A 17,439-nucleotide genomic window follows, 5' to 3' on the forward strand; every position below is an offset into this window, starting at 1 on the left:
TGATTTTAAATTCAAAAGACCAGACCCTTCTACTGGAGGAGTTGCTTTTGAGACTCAGTGTCCTCATTTATAAAAGGAGAAATTACACCTGCGTAAGCAGGTTAATGTGTGTGAGAAATGAGATGCTATCTGAGACATACTTTTCAAGTTGATTAATAATACATAAATGGATGAGGTTTTGAAATAAAAATTCTCCAAGAAAAAACAATGCTATTTCACTGACAGGTATTCCACCACATTTAAAATCCAGCTTGCCAAACAGGGCATAAGAGAATTTTTATTCATATGGGTATGTCTTAAAGCAAATTGAGTCTCCTTGGAATATAAAATGGTTACAATAAAAGTCTCTGCTGTGCCCACAAAATCAAATGTGTATAAATTATTCTAACATATTTTTTCCCCTACTGCGCACTGGGCCAATACACTTCTCCTAGATTCTCCCCGTGATACTTGAAAGGTGCACGAGTCCAATGCTGCCGAAGGCCTGGAACTTGGGACTAAGGGAGAAATTATCCAGTAAAATAATAAAGAACTAAACTCATTCAGTGTCACAATAGACCAAACCTACTCCTTGACTTCTGCTCCGTGACCTTGGTTGCATCCCATATTCTTGGCAATCTTTTTCTCCATCTTCAAGTTTGGATTAATTCCAAGGGGGTGATTATCAAATGGATGTTTAGCCAGCAGGAAACGGGATGTATAATAGGACAGCTTTACATATAAACATATTCTTGTTAGAATAATTATTTCTGCCCAGAAATTAAATCTGAAGTCTAGTAGATATAGAAGCCTCCTCCTGGGGCGAGTAGCTGGGGATAGATGACCTGCATCTACCTTTCAGCTCCTGTTCCAGGATTCTGTCCCAGAGAAGTAGTGCGGGGTGAGGAGGGGCAGAGAAAGGCAGCTCTGTGACTAAAACTATAGAAGAGGTTTGTGGGGCGGGGGGCGAATCACACTGTGACTTTCCTGAAAATGGCCATAATTCAAAAACCTTAAAAAGTCTTCTCGGATATTATTTCATCTGGTCACATAATAGCCCCTTGATATAACTAGCTGGCAAGAGACAATGCTGGTTTAGATTTCCCCTGTTAGCATGTCTGTCGTTATATGTCGGGCACCATGTGAGAAGCTCATTGAGCTGGGTATTTCTCCAACGAGCGCTGGCTGGAGCCGAGCTCTATCTCACACATCCACCGTGTTTCCAACATGTAACACACATGTGTGAGGTCCAAACTTTCGTGGAAGTGAACTGCTCTGAGCTTAGCTTTGACCATATCTGGTGACCTCCTCCTTTTGTGGCCCTGGGCAATTCAGGAACGATCTTAACTGTGATCTCAAAAGGGAATACAATTTATAAAATCCACACACATCCCGAAGTGTGTGTCTCTAAGTCCCACCTGCAGCTTGAAAAGCACGGGCTAAATCAGATCTTTGCCTAATTACAGTCCACTCCATGGCCAGGGACTGATTCTCTCCTGTCTGTCCCTTCTTCGTGACCTCGTTGCTCAGCCCAGTATCTGGCATGCTGGGCCCATGAAGGCAGTGACCATATGGAAACTCAGCTCAGATTAATGTCCAGTGAAGTCATTTTAACACGTTATTCCTGGAGAACACTAAACATAGCAATGATGATACGTGGGGTTTTCCGTGGAACCCAGTTAGATTCTTTGGGACACCTGAGCAGTGTTTCTCAAAGTACGCATGTCAGATAAGGAGGAAAATTGGAGGGTCGAGAGGCCTGATCTTTACAATATGTCGTGCATTTAGGCTTCATCGGGCATGTTCTCGCTGGAAGGTTGTAAAGCCAGCTGACATTTTCTTTCAGTGAAGCCTTCCCGCTCCAGGGGACCATTTTTAATGTGTCCCTTTGAAGTGCCCATCACATAATGGCCCAGCATCTCCTTCATGTGTTCTGACCTCTTGGTAAACAGCCCGAGTTCCAGTCCCCATCATTTCGCACCTGCAGTGGGACTGTGGGTAGCTGACTTCCCCTCACTGGCCTCTTCTTTGCTCCCCCAAAGCTGCAGGAGAATATTTCTTAACTGCAACTTTACTCGTGTTTCCTAGAGACTCAAAAATCCCTACGACCTGCCTGTTACCTACAAAATCATGTTCAAGTGCCTCGGTGGGGGTCAAGTTTCCACTCCAGCGGGCCCGCCCTGAGTCCTCTCTCCTCTGGCCCAGGCTTCCCAGCCTGGATGGCATCTCCCCCACAGGGCTGTTTGGAATGGAACGGGGGACACTTTGGGTTGAGTTTTGGTTACCGGACCTTCTGTTCAGGCAACTGTTCTCTTTGGCTTCCTGTCTTTCCCAAGAAACATCAGCTCTACCTCTGGCCTGGCTGACCATGAGAGCAGGATGATGCCTGCATTCACCAGCCACACAGAATACCTACATTCCTGGGCTTGTCAGGGAGAACACATTAAAATTTATTGCCGCTCACTACACAATAATTGTCAGAACTGGGTGGAGAGAAAATGATCCATAGCAAGGATTTCCTCAAAGGGATGAAATTCTCCTGTCCTCAGGAGTCTCTAAAATCTGCCCTTGGGAGACACGAGAACCACATACTTAAAGCTAAATTGTTTTGGCCACCTATAGAGATGCTTTTTCTTTATTGCACTTTGGCTGTATTAGAACAGCTCACTGAGGCTTGTGTTCGTACTTTCTGGGCAATGCTGTTAAGGATGGTGTTCACCGTACTGCACAATATTTTTTTTATTAGGGTCTTGGGAATATTATCTTTCTGCTATCTTTGCCAGGAATAGCTATGACCCTTGCAAGGAATTATTCTGTTGTTGTCTTAAGGACACAAGAAACTATTCAAGTTTTCTTTGTACATTGGTTGCTAGAAAGCCCCAGTGCAATCTGTGGTCCACCTTTAGTAAATAGATAGGGTATCACAGAATGCAGTTAGGGTCTCTTGACATTATTCTGGCTTCATCATATTTTTTCTTATCCCCATTTTTACCTAAATTTTATCATTTGCCGTTGTACTGTGCATGCCTTCCTTATGTAGCCTAAGAACTGCCTCACTTCTTCATTGAAAGAGAGTTTCTTGCTGAATTATATTATTTAAATTGACTTCATTCCTTTTGGGAAATAAGTGTGAATAAATAAGCCAAACCTGGCCTGTCGCTGGTAGATACGGCAAACTGCACTTAAAGGGGAGCAGTGCTTGCTGTCTGGGGAACCAATGAAGAGAGGAAGAAAGGGTCAGAGGTCAGGAGGGCTGCCAGGTATGCCAGGAATGGCCACCCCACATGGTGGCCACACTCAGGAAATGGATACGTATCCTGTGTGGCAAGACATCTGGGATCTACTAGGTACATTTTCAGTTCCAAACATTAATTCCTTCTGCTTTAATTAGGCATTCTCGTCTATCAGAACTAAGACCCTAAGACATTCTCAAAATAATTAAAAAATTATTTACTGAATGCCTTCTTATGTCCCGCTGACAGACCATGAGAACACCACAACACAAAAGATGCCAAGAGTCGGTTTCAATGGAAACACCAGACAGAAACACCTAGCCCACTCGTCATTCATTGACACCGATGGTGTGAGAGGTCACAGTGTGGGAACAGTTGGCCTCCGGGGTTCCCTTTGGAGGGAATGTGCTCTAAACCCTGTGAGCCTCTCCGAGAAGACTATGGTCTTGACTTGCATTTGAGCAACAAATTAGTGCATGTCCAGAAATGACTGAGTTTCTTATTTTCATCTTCTTTTACAATGTGATCCTGACCCTGCATCTTTTGTTCCTAAGAGAAGGTCTCAGCACCTACCTTAACTGTTAATTAAAAGCCTGCAGCAGTTATGATGTCTCTGTTGAGTGGCGGTCCTTCATGGCACACTGTGTCCTCACCTGTCCTTTCGTCAGTGTTGTTCCTCATGGTGTGTGGTTTTACTTATCTCATTCATGTGGTGGAAATCTAAACTCTGCATTGTATGGTGCGCATGCACACGCGCGCATGCGCACGGGCACACACGCGGGCACACATACACACACACACACACACACACCTTCTAGTTTGTTTGATGTAAGAGGGAAAAAAACCAACCCTGACATTCAGCCCCACATGATAAATGCCTGGATGGAGAAGTATGGAGAGAGAAATTGGAAAGAAATGTGGATTTTTGAGACATGTCATTTAACCAGATTTGTTCATCTATTTGAGGTGAAAATCCTCCTCTCTGCTTCTTCCTTATGTAGCCTAAGAACTGCCTCACTTCTTCATTGAAAGAGAGTTTCTTGCTGAATTACATTATTTACTGGCAGAACACCAGTGTGGTTAGTGGCCATTTGGTGGATGGAACATCTGCCACGCCCGGAGTCTAGTGCCTGCCATCCTAGGGTCCCAGTGGGCAGATCGGTTAGGACACTGGGGTCATTGCTCACTCTGGAAGCCCCAGAGCATGCAGTCTGAATTACTCACTGCTTATAGTTCATGTATGTATTTATATACATCTCTATGGTTTTATATTGCAGAATGAGCTAAGAGACCCTTGAAATGTTTAAAAAGACTGCTTTCACCTAAGACCCAAAGCAGTGAAGTTTTGGGGAAAGACAAATGGAATCACAAGATCTGGGATCAGCCCTTCACCGTTACACTTTATGTTATACAACCCCTTCCTGGTCGACTCCTATTTCATTGCCTGTTATCCTAACAGTTCTGTGTGTACATTATTATTTGAAGATTGTAGTTTTCCATCTCTGACCCATTCATTTGTACTATAAGAGAAGCTTAGTACCAACATTGACTTTATCTGCCACGTGCATAATGTAATCTGCTGTGCATTTTCTCAATAGGTATCTGTTGCCTGTGCATACAGTGATCTGGATTAACATCTTTCTTTTATTTATTCATTCAGTCATTCATTCAGGCATCCCACCAACCACTTTGTTAGCACCCACTATGTACCAGGCACTGTGAATAATGATATGGGATCTTGGAAAAAATGAATGGTATGGAAATGAAAGTAGGGACAGTTTTCATGTTTGAATTAAGGCTCAAAAGACATGTAGAATGATTCAGAGAGTCACCCTTTCAGCCATGGCTGAGTAACCAGTACTGGACTATCCTTCCTGCCATAAACAATTATAAAACTGGGAAAAATGTATTCATCAACAGCTTTCAGGTATTGAACAGACAGTGCAAGGCTCTGATTATTGAGAGAAAGGAGACACACAAAGTAAGCTCCATAATAATTACCCTTGTTCTCTTCCTGGAAGCCCTTTCCTATCTGTATGAGGGGGAGGCAGCATCCAAACAATACAGTTGTCTTGCTGAGCTAGGGAGAGAGAATCAGAGTTCTGGATCGCTAATATAGCAGGACTTTGTGGGTCATAGTAGCAGATAGGAGTGAATTTCACAGAGAAGGTATGGCAAAAATCTGTACTGGGATCCTCCTTAGTGATTGGATGAATATTAACCTGCTGAATGTTAGAGACGAGTCCTGGCAGAGAATAGTAACAGGGGAGGTGTGAGCTATGTGGAGAATATGGAGGCTTAACAGTGCCAAGAATCATCCAGTGGAGACTACCTTGTCGAACATCCCAGGAATTCAACCGAGACCCCGGAAAGACTTTAAAAGTAGAGATATCTTCACCCTAGAGATCTACTCTAGACACTCTCAAAGATTAAAAACAAGTTTCAAAAGGATCAAGATGACAAGCTGATGTGCAAATAAATGAACCCCTTAAGAGAACATAACTCTCTCTAAAAAAAGACCAGACTGTCAACACTATAGCATCAACGATATACAGCATATAATAAAAGTTTCTAGATATGAAAAGAAGCCAAAGAAAAGAATCCCATAACCAGGAAAAGAAAATGATAAATAGAAACATAGCCAAAGATGTTGGAGGTAACAGAAGTTTCAAACAGTTATTAATATGTTTTAGGAAGTCTGAGGAAAAATTATCATAATGAATGACCTGATGGAGACTATCAATAGGAGAAAAAGAGAAATTCCAGAAATGAATAAAATACAACGTCTGAGGTGAAACATTTAGAGGATAGAAGAAAAGATCAGTGGACTTGAAGACAAGGCAATAGAAACTATTCAAACTGATGCAAATAATAAAACGTTTAAAGAAAATAGAGACCCAGTGATCTGTGGGACAATATCAAGCATTATAACATATGTGTAAAAAATATAATAAAGTCATAAAGATTTTTAAACTCCTCAGAAGTGTTGCCTACACTAACTGTCCTTGCTTTTTCCTCTCCCACTGTCTTGAACTCGCTCCAAGAGGGCATCCTCTCCCCCACCCATCATGACACTGAAATCTCTTGCAAAGGTTATCTTTTACCTCTGTATTGTCAAATCTAACAGTTAATTCCTCATGTAATTTGACCTATAAGCATCATTTAACATAGCTGATGTTCCCTCTTCCTTGAAACTCTTTATTTTCCTTTTTAACTGACTTTTGCTATTTTCTGGTTTTCTTCTGACCTCACGGGCCACTTCTATTCAATCATTTTGTTAGTAGCACCTCACATCCCCAACCTCTGAATGGAACACTCAGAGCTCAGCTCTCAGACCTGTCCTCCTCTCCCCAGATTATTTTAAATAGCCCCTCTCTCCTGATAATTCTCTCAAATGTTATAAATCTCTGCCAGAACCTTTGTCCTGAACTCCAGATTTCTTCATCCTACCGTCTGCTTGACATCTCCATTTTGATTAATAGCGAACAGCTAAAACTTCACATAGGCAAAAGAAAATTCCTGATCTTTCCATCTGCCCACCCAGAGGCTGCTCCCCCCATGATCTTGCCCTCCTCTGTGAAGGATAATTTCACTTTTCACCTTGCTCAGGTCAGACCACTTCACACCATTCTTTGTGCATCCTTTCAACATCTCATATCCAAATTGGTTTGCAAATCCTATCAGACTACCTTCAGAGAGATCCAGAATCTAATCACTTCTCCGTACCTCCCCCAACGGCCTTTGTCTAGATCACCACTGTCTCATCTGTGTTAACTATCAGCCAAGTAACCGATGCCCTGGCTCCCACCCCTCATTCCTCTACAGTCCATTCTCTGAAAAGCAGCCAGCACCATCTCCTGTAACATAAATCAGACTACATTTCTCCTAAGCTAAAAACATCCAAAGGCTTCTCAACCTATTCCGAGTAGGATCTTTTCCTTTTCTTACTTCTGGCTCATACGTACGATCAATGAAACTGCTCAAGTATTTGTTAAATGTGCTACTAGATATTCACAAATCATGTGGCTGGTTTTTTTTGAAACTAGATGCAGGCTATTCCATGTATTCCTATTAACTTTCAGGATATCACTTTCAGTCCACCATCCCATCTGTGGAGATAATTTTAGGTCACAGCTCTGCATTGCAGGTGGTACCAGTAACTCATGTCATTGGCATACTCTGTATGTTTCCCTTCAAATCATTGACAAAGAGGTTGAGGAAGATAGGCTGTCTCATTTTCAGAAATGGTTAATACCCATAATCTTCTGCTGTTTTTGGAATGAACTCCTTTGGAAATGTACTCAGGGCCCCCCACATCCTGCCCTCAGTCACGTGAGGTGAGGTGGTATGCGAGGCAGGGTAGCATGGGTGGTATGCCCTGATCATTTGGCAATGGAGCTCTTCCAGGGAAAGAAGCAGGGAGCCTTCCTTCCTGAAAATACTTCAGCATGCACCAAACTTACTCTCAGACATCTCCACCTGCCACTTTTGTTTAGCCTCCTATGTGCTCAGCTGTGACCTGCAGGTTTCTGGAAAAGGGAACTCAAGGATATAACCATCCCGCATTTCAACCATTGGTGTCCATGAGCACCATGAAAGTCTGTCTCCTCTAACACACACACAAAATGGGGAGGAGGTGGCAGTCGGAATGAATACAAAGGAAGAAAAGAATTAATGATGAGCATTGTGACTCATGTGGGAATTAAAGAATTAAACACTTCTCCTGATTCCCAGACGTTCTTCAGCATCTTCCCCTCTAATGGAGGAGGCAAAGGGAAAAGTCCATTCTGAGCCGAGGTGCCCCAATGACTCGTTGTATAACTTCTGTCGTGTTTGTCCTCTGCCAGGAACCTACTGCCAGCAGAGGGAGGTCGAGGCCATCATGGAAGGCGACGAGGAGGACAGAGGCTGTTGTTGCTGCAAACCGGGCCACCTGCCGCACTTCTTGTCCTGCAATGCCGCATTTCACCTCCGCTGGCTCACCTGGGAGATCACACGGACACAGTACATCCTGGAGGGCTACAGCATCATAGACAACAATGCAGCCACCATGCTGCAGGTGTTTGACCTCCGAAGGATCCTCATCCGGTACTACATCAAGGTACCGCTGCCCTGGGGCCCCAGACACTTGTCTGAGTAATAGTTCTGGGCTGACTCGAGGAGCTCCTGAAAAGCTTTGCAAAAAGCTAGATTCTGAAGCTTCTCCTTATCTTCTGAATCTGAGCCCCTGCTAAGTTTGGGAACCATTGGTTTTGTGAAAAATCCTCCAGGGCTTTTGTTTTGCCTGGAGTTCACGGCCTGAGTCTCTGTTCAAGTCTGGGCACTAATAGGCAGTTCCTTTTCTTACCTAGATCTGTTTCTTCACTTCTAACCCAGCCGAGCTAGGGGGAGGATGGCGATGATATATGGCAACGTCCTGAAAACATCACCAAGGCTCCATGTTTACGTGTTATAAGTATCAGTTGAAATGCTCTGCCATTTCCACTTTAGAACCAGAATTATTTTTTAAGCTTAAAATGAAAACTCAAACATATAGTAAAATGGTCCAATTAGGATTAGTTATGACAGCCTTTCTCGCTCACATATTTTTCCCGTTGCTCAGTATCCATGTCTGCCCAACCTGTATTCAACTCAGAAAATGTCCCTGTTTGGAGTTAAGTCTCCCAGAGAACTAATGTGAGCTTCGAGCGAGGGTGCAAAAGCCCAATGGAGCGACAGCGCTTGCTAAAGGGGGAGGGACAAGTGGGAGCAGCCAAGGCTGAGAAAGTCTTTGTGATGGTTCCTGTTTTGAGGGAGCTCTTTGCATGGCGGGAGCCCTGGAGCCTGGCCCTCAGAGGGGCCCACGTTTTAATGCCATTTACAAGGAGGACACTCATCCGTCTGAGATCTCAGACTTCCTGCCAGCTGAGGCTGAGAGAGGGGGTCCAGCAGAAATGAGGAAATACAAAACAGAAAGATAACACGGGTGCCTGAAGCTTCAGGGGTTCCCACCAACTGAAAAGGAAGACGTTTAGAAATTCGGAGCTACTTAGGAGAGCCCCACGTGTGCACCAATACCACTAAAGTTTACAGGAAATAGAAGACAGATTGTGAAAATTCAGAAGGTTAAATAACTCTTAATTATCACATCCCAAAGCAGTTGCAACGAGAAATGTTTGTGAAATGCTTTCGTGTGCTGACTATTTAAAACAGATTTAGTGGCTTGTACTCACCACCCTCATGCATCCTGAAGGGATGCAGAAATTTCCATCCATACCTCACACAAAACTGTAGGTGTTTTGCCCAGCCTTACATACATTGGGGAAGATTTGGAAAGCAAATCAGGGAGTGGTGAGCTCCTGCTTCCTAACTCCACAGTTTGCTCCCTCCACCTTGTAAACTAGGCTGCAAGAAGTTTTTCCTACAGAGTCAATCCTAGGAAGCTCAGTGTATCAACTGGTAGTAGATTTGGCAGTGGGTCCTGAAAGAACGGTGGTATGGTCCTGTGAGAAGTATGTTTCTCTCACACATAAATGAAGAATGGGGTGATAGCTCCATTGCAGGAAGTCCTAGGCACCCAGGTTCCTTCTAGCCACCAGGTCTACCATTTTGGAAACTTCGTGTTCCAAGATGGAAGCTTAAATGGTTGGAATAGAGAACAGAGGAAATGAAGAGCAAGGGCATGCACCTCCGGTCCCCTAGAAAGCCTCCTGGAAGCTGCCACAGTATGTCCCTATTATATCCCGGGGGCCAGAAGCTCGTCCTGTCCATGCCAGCTGTGAGGGGTTGGAGAACACGCATTCTGGGCAGCCTGGAACCCAGGTACAAATCGTCTAGAGCCCCCATTGTTGTTTCCAGTAGAGTTTCCACCCTGCCCCCATCGCCCCCCCCTTTGCACAAACATTCCCCTGTGCTCCCCGCCCCCACCCCTGCCAGGCATCCTCCTCCAGCTCCTCTCTCCTCATTCCACGTGCACACAAGCTACCCTGGGGCCCGTGCCAACATTCACCTAGCCTTGCTCTGAAATCTGTTCTACTTCACCTTCCAGCGACTCCCTAAGCACGGGAGCCGCACACACCTGACTGCTCTCTGGGTCCCCAGAGTTCAGTGTGATGACTTGCATAGGGCAGTGTCCGGTGCATTTTTTGGACGGGATGAACAAAGGTAACATGGATCCTGGGTCCAGGCCATACCAGTCTGGGTGGATGAGATTCAGATGTCGGCAAGAGTCTGAGTGACCTGCTGTAGGCATTCGTGTTAAGAATGGGGTTCAATAGTGAGCCGCATCTCTGTGAATCGGGAGCTCCCCATCAACAGCCTTTCAATGAGCCAGACAGGTGGGCGGACCTGGCTCACATGGTGGAGCCACAGCAAGTCACTATGGGTGAGAGAGAAGGGAGAGAGAAGGAATGAGATACCTTTTCTGGGTTTACTCTCTTGGCTTTTCCAGGGGCCTCGGGGCACTACCTGGGACCTGCTTTTTAACGCTTCCCTCCCTTGAACTAGTAAGTGAATCGATATTCCCTTTCCTCCTCTCCTAACTCCAAGAAACATGCCTCCCAATTCCCTGTACGTTTTCTAAAATGGCAGTTTGCAGTCTGATAAACAAGTCCAGGATAATGTGCAAATGGCAGAGGCTGAAGGAGCACCCCCAGGCACCTGGAACCTGCCAGGGTAATATTTAGTTTGTGGGAGAACAATGCCTTTAACTCTGTTTTCCAAGAAAGGGGAGCGATGCCAACATGAGAGTTTCAGGTGGGGTAGGAGAGGCACACAATGCAATGGTTCGCTACCTGGTGGGGGGCTTCTCACGAGCTAGGGGCAGCCCCGTGACATCGCACTCCCTGAATAAGCCAGCTAATTATGGATTTGCACGTCCTACCCAGAAATTCCAATTCCATGGGCCTGGGGAGGGGCCCTAGCACCTGTATTTTTGAATTAGTTTCCTAAGTGATTTAATATACAATGAGGCTTGGGAAGGACTACAGATGTATTTGTGCTCAATAGAAACAGATTTCTCTTAAATTCCAAATCAGTGCTCAGGAAGGGCCGAGATGTGGGGGTTGATGGGGTCTCACGGCGCCTCCTGGTTAATTCACATCTACACCGACGGGGCTGTTCATGCGAGGCTTTCTCTAAATACAGCACTCAGTGCTTGCCCACCCTTTGGTGAGGGGTAGCTCAGAACTTGCGCTCATTCCCCGCCGGAGTTAGTTAAAGAAAATGTCAGGCGTGCCGAGTGGCTGTTAGAACAGGAGAAGCAGTCTTTTAGCGTAAAAAACTAATGAGTGTTTTCTTCTTTGGCTTTGGTTACGTGGTGAACAGAATCACCTTTGTAGTGCTGGATTGCTTCAAGTTGCAAGAACTTGGTTTCATTCTTTTTATCATTAATATTATTTTTATTGGGCCGGCAAATCAAAAAGGAAGAAAAGCTTGGAATAATTCCATTACACAAAAGGATTTTTTTAATCTCCTGATAAACTGGGTCAGTTCCGCCACCCTCTATGAATATATTTGAAATCATTTCCTTCCTGACAACTGGAGGTTTTCCCTGGTGCCTTCTCCTCCTTCCCTCCATTTATTAGTGATCAAAACCCTCTTAGCAGTCAAGAAATCAGCTTTCAGTGAGGGCCAGGTTTTCCCGCTGCCATTGTTCCTGTCCAAGCCTTTCAGAAAGGAGAGGGGCTTATCGCTTGCCTTGCAGAATGGGGAGCACGAAACCTGGACATGTGGGGGGCTGCCTGCCAGGGCCCCTCTCCTAGAACGCGCTGTCTGATAGAATATGCTGATCTACAATTAAAATGAGAAACCAGGAGAATCCCTGCTGGAGGAGCCAGATACGGTGAATTAATTCAGAAGAGGTCTTGCTTTCAACATGGATCAGGTTCTATGTCATCAATTCATTTTCTCCAGCCTTACTTCTCAGTTTTACTTAGTGTTGTACCCATTTCATCCTGATAGATTCTGAAGGATTGCACACTGCTCATTGACTCCGTCTCTCTGACAGAATTTCTGCCTAAATCAAGTAGAAACGGGGCATGGTTTGCAAGGATTGGGTGTGTTCTGTGTTCTCTGGGCAAGAGGAGCAGATTCTCCTCATGCACTGGGGGGAGGGGCAGGAGCGGAGGGAAGGAGGAGCCCAGCTGGGGGTGTGCTGAGAAGTCGACACTGCAAAACTTTGCCAGACCTAGGGGAGGAAGTTTTAGCCTCTGGGATTCGAAGTCCTTGTTAACTATTCTGACTTCATCGGTCGAGGGGGTTATTTTCATTCCCCCGCTAGAAAGGAATGAAAAGGTAAACGTCCTTCGAGTTTTGTTTGTTGTTCCTATCTGGTTCATGGAATTGGGACATATTGGGAAAAACTAGACCAGATGTTTGCTAGAGCCAGATGTTCATGCAGACCCAATTTCTTTGTGGCCTTTGTAATTGTCAGCAGAGACGCTGTGCCTTTGGCCACGGGCATGGATCCTGTTCTGCTTGTAACTTTGGGTCAACTGCTTACACTGCCTACCTCCTAGAAGCTTTAAATTATCCTGCCAGCAAGCAGACAGTAGAAAACCCTCCAGAGTCAGAATTGACGTTTCTGAACATTAGACTCAGCGGTCTCTCCTGGCCCCTGATGTCATCTGTGGCCTCACCCCTGCTCCAGACCTCACCTGAGCCTGCTGCTCGCTCCCTGGGCCTCAAGCCCCCTGGGTAGGGAAGGCAGAGACGTCAGGCCTTGTGCTGAGTTCTTCATGTGCACTCGCTCATTTTAAACCTCAAAATAATGAAAAGAAGTGCGCTTTGCTAGCACTTCTGTCCTTCCCACCTCCCACTCAGCTTCCTGTGGCCTCTTCCTCCTTCCCTCCCTCTCTGTCCCCTCCCTCCTTACCCTGAAGGGACTTCTCCAGGCCAGCAAGGTTGTCCTGGGCGCAGTGCTGCAGAAATGTGATAGTTCATGAACTTGGATGTCATTTGGGGTCCCCTGCTCCCCCACTTTGGGGTCAGGTGGGCTATGAAGCCTAATAGGGAATATGCCTCAAAGAAGGAAGGCCACACGCCATGAGCCACAGATTAGCCTTCCCAAAGTCCAGGCTGCTGGTGGTCCGAACAGCGGAGAACGGCTTAGTCAGGCCTTTCCCGTTGTTTGGCCCCAGTCCGGGGACCACCTGCTCAAACTCCTCAGACACCCTGAGATCAGACACTCCTCAGCAACCTCCGACCTCGGTGCTCCAGATTTCACGGCCCAGCTGAAGGGAGGGAAGAGCTGGAGAGAAGGCAGGAGGCTGCCTAGAAAAGTGTCTTTGCCCACTCAAGTCACAGATGCCAACCCCCTAAGCCCTGGCCAGGCCCAGGCCGTGTGCGTTCCTGTCTGTCTTCTCCCTCGGGAGGAACGTGTGTCTACGATCAGAGAACGCCATCGATTAAGGGTTTGGGGCCATAAGAGCGTACATCACTGCCTCCTCGCACCAAATACCACCCCTCCCTGTTGCTTGTGATTCCCAGGTGAGATGCAAGCCAGGCTACCGGAGCAGGGGGAGGGCTTGGGGGGGAGGCGGGCAGCCTCAGTGGCACTGAGCACCATGTCTATTTGCCCGTGGTAATAAAGTGCAGTGAAGGTTGCAGGGGAGGTGTACTCTCCCATCTGCTGCTGATGTGCCTGTATTGGAGCTGGATTTTCACCTTCTCTGCTGTATTTTGACTTCTCCGGGCCGGGAGCTAGCCTTTCTGAAGGAGGAATTCATTCATGAACGACAAGATGGCTTTCAATAAAGCTGTGACTCAGAATGAGAAGGCCCGACAGTGGCATTTTCGCCAATTGGGATTCCTAAGTGGCGTGTCTGATGGAGGGGAAAACACGGGTTATTTGGGAAAGCATCACAGATGTCCACCGTCTGGGAACCCGGAATTACGTACGCATGTGTGTTTTTCAACAATTCTACATCATAAGTACTTTCCATAAGAACTTTGGTGTTTTCATTCATTAAACACTCCTGAGCTGGGGTCCCGGAAGAGGGTCTGCCCCAGTCTCTTTCGGCTGGATCAGCCATGCTTGGCATCCACAGAAGCCTGCAGTAACCCAAGGGTGCTTTTGTGTGTCTCTCTCAGAAAGGATTGGGCTGGCTGTCATTCTTCTTCACCACGGAACTTCTGTCCTGGTACATTCTGTTAACGTTCTGTTCTTCTCACTTCCCTCATCCCTGTGGTGACCCATAAGAGAGGACATTTTAGAATGTCCCAAGTGAGTTCCTATGCATTAAATCTAGTAGGAAAGGGGCACCTGGGTGGCTCAGTTGGTTAAGTGTCTGCCCCGGGGTCCTGGGATCGAGCCCCAAGTCCGGCTCCCTGCTCAGCAGGGAGTCTGCTTCTCCCTCTGCTCCTCACCCCACTCATGCTCTCTCTCTCTCTCAAATAAATGAATAAAAAATCTTTAAAAAAAAAATCTAGCAGGAAATACAATGACACCACATGTCAATCCCTGACATTGATTGACTTTATGAGATATAATAAATAAAAAGTCGTTCTGTCTTTAGAATGGCTATAAGGGCTCAAAATCTTGCTTTCTCTCCACAGAGTATAATATACTATATGGTAACGTCCCCCAAACTTCTCTCCTGGATCAAAAACGAATCCCTTCTGAAGTCTCTGCAGCCCTTTGCCAAGTGGCATTACATCGAGCGTGACCTTGCCATGTTCAACATTAACGTTGATGATGACTACGTCCCGTGTCTCCAGGGGATAACCCGCGCCAGCTACTGTAACGTTTATCTAGAATGGATTCAGTACTGTGCACAGAAGAGACAAGAGGTAGGTCAGGGAGGTGGGGGCCAGAGGTGTTGGGTTAAATATAAAACACAAGGAGCATTTATAAAGTCCACCTCTTGTAATACTGTATGGTAGACGATAATAACATAGTGGAGAGAGAACATTGGTATTTTGATAAATGTTTATTTAACACTTAAGCAAAATTTTAAAGGAAGAAGTCATATACCTTGTCTCCAGTGAAGGAGCCTTGAAGGTGTATCTCCCTCTCTACTGTTCTCAGGCATAGTGCGGTTTTAAGCCTCTGGCATGGCTTTCAAACTCTGGAAACTTCTTTGCGTAGAGCTGCTTTTTGAGATTTCCGTACAAAGGATATCTGTGCTGAAATGCAAAGGAGTTACTGGACGTATTGAATCATGGACAGGCAACCAATCTGTTTAGCAATCAAGATGGTCCAACCCACTCGCACAGTTGTGTCTCTTGTGCATTATTGCTCCCGTGCGGGGGACACTTCTGGAGATGAATGCAGCCTCTTAGAAATGAAACCAAGGACAATGACGGCTTCTCAAAAGAAGAGGAGGAGGGTTGGCAAGGAGGAGGAGCAAGGGGAGGAGAGAGGGAAGGGAAGCAAAGGGAGGGAGTTGGTTGACCTTGCTTCCTGGGGTTTGAAAAGCTGGATCAGGATGCCGTTGATGGAGACAGTAGATTCAAGTTGAAAACAAGCTCCTCAGTAGTGAAGTATGTCACCCGATGACTTGTGGGGACAAACCAAATTACAACCCTAATCCAGTTCCTTGACCTTTTCGTGAGTGACTGAAAACAGGTGTCGAAGGAGCAGGTGACAGAATCTGCTTTCTCCAGATGCAGCAAGGAGAATGTGTGCTGATTTCTTAACCCCTGCTTGGCCTGTTCAGGTGGTTGAGGTATTCAAAGAGTCTATCGGTATCCCTAGCTATCCTTGTGATAGTGCTCTTCTTTCCTCATTTCATTCATGAAATCATTTCATTTCTCTTGTGAAAGCTATTTTGACTCTTTCTTCTGCATTTCCCCCACCCATTTTTTAAGCTGACTTTGGATGACCTCTTTAATTTAGCTGTTTATTGTGGACTTATGGTCAATTCAGGGCTCCTCATTGTAGGGAAAACAGAAAACCCTCACCTGCCCATGATTCCTGTACTCCTTCCCTCCCTGCTAGTCACACCCCTGCCCTGTGGTAAGGTGGGCATTCATTTGTAAGCTCCCCCCATCCTCACCTGTGAAGTGCCATATTCAAAATTCCAGAGAATTAGGTCAGCAAGGCACATGGTAGCCTCTTTTCTCCCCTAAAGTAGCTTCCTCATTTCAAATTTTTTTCCATGTCCAACCACAAGAGAAAGTGTTTCAGGAATCAGAGGGTTCTCCATCCCTGGGGCATGCTACTGGACCAAGTGACCACAGTGGCTGACTTGCAAAGCCCCCTGGGATATGATTCTGTGTCGGTGCATGATGGGACCCTGGGGAAAGTTGAATTAGCATCCTTGCTCTTTCAGCCCTCCAAGAACCTGGACAGCGATGAGGACTCTCCTTTAGTGACCCTGTCCTTTGCCCTGTGCATCCTGGGGAGGAGAGCTCTGGGAACGGCAGCCCACAACATGGCTCTCAGGTACGTGAAGGAACAGTTGGTACAGACACCAGGATTTTATGTTTTTGACAGATTTTTGTCAGTCATTTTCTTTATTTTAAAGTTGGACTGCTTATGTAGATAGTTCTTGCCATAATAAATTATGCTGGGCTCATAAGGAGGCTTTTGGATCACTGTGACCTTTGGGAGTTCTACGTTTGGAAATGGCACTAATACAGAGTAGCTAAATCCCCAGGATTCTGGGTACAGAATCCTTCTGTGTCACAAACCTTTTATCTTGTGATGGGAACTTTTAAGATTTACTCTCTTAGCAACTTTCAAGTATGTGATACAGTATCATTAACTAGAGTCACGACGCCATACATTACATCCCATGACTTATTTATCTATGACGAAGTTGGTGCCTTTTGCCCACCTTCACCCCCATTTCGTATGTCCCCCCACTACGCCCACCCCAGCACACACCAGTCTGTTCTCTGTATCTATGAGCTTGGTTTTTTCATTTTGTTTTTTTAGATTCTATATATGTAAGATCATACGGTATTTGCCTTCCTCTGACTGACTTCACTTAGCATAATGCCCTCAAGGTCCATCCATGTTGTCACAAATGGTAGGATTTCCTTCTTCTTCTTTTTTTTTTTTTTAAGATTTTATTTATTTATTTGACAGAGAGAGACACAGCGAGAGAGGGAACACAAGCAGGGGGAGTGGGAGAGGGAGAAGCAGGCTTCCCGCCGAGCAGGGAGCCCGATGCGGGGCTCGATCCCAGGACCCTGGGATCATGACCTGAGCCGAAGGCAGATGCTTAACGACTGAGTCACCCAGGCGCCCCAGATTTCCTTCTTCTTATGGATGAATAATATTTCCAAGTTTCTCTTCTTA

The 17,439-nt window shown here is 45.8% G+C and overlaps 1 protein-coding gene across 1 annotated transcript in view; it reads left to right on the forward strand.

Moving 5' to 3' along the window:
• Positions 1 to 17,439, forward strand: part of PCNX2 (pecanex 2) — a 302,267-nt gene that overhangs the window by 261,137 nt on the left and 23,691 nt on the right. The window contains exons 26-28 of the mRNA XM_021696119.1: positions 8,060 to 8,313; positions 14,748 to 14,981; positions 16,466 to 16,578. Coding sequence (XP_021551794.1) covers positions 8,060 to 8,313; positions 14,748 to 14,981; positions 16,466 to 16,578 — 601 coding nt within the window. The remainder of the gene's footprint in view (positions 1 to 8,059; positions 8,314 to 14,747; positions 14,982 to 16,465; positions 16,579 to 17,439) is intronic.

This window comes from Neomonachus schauinslandi, chromosome 6 (genome assembly GCF_002201575.2).
Source record: "Neomonachus schauinslandi chromosome 6, ASM220157v2, whole genome shotgun sequence".
Lineage (NCBI taxonomy): Eukaryota > Metazoa > Chordata > Mammalia > Carnivora > Phocidae > Neomonachus > Neomonachus schauinslandi.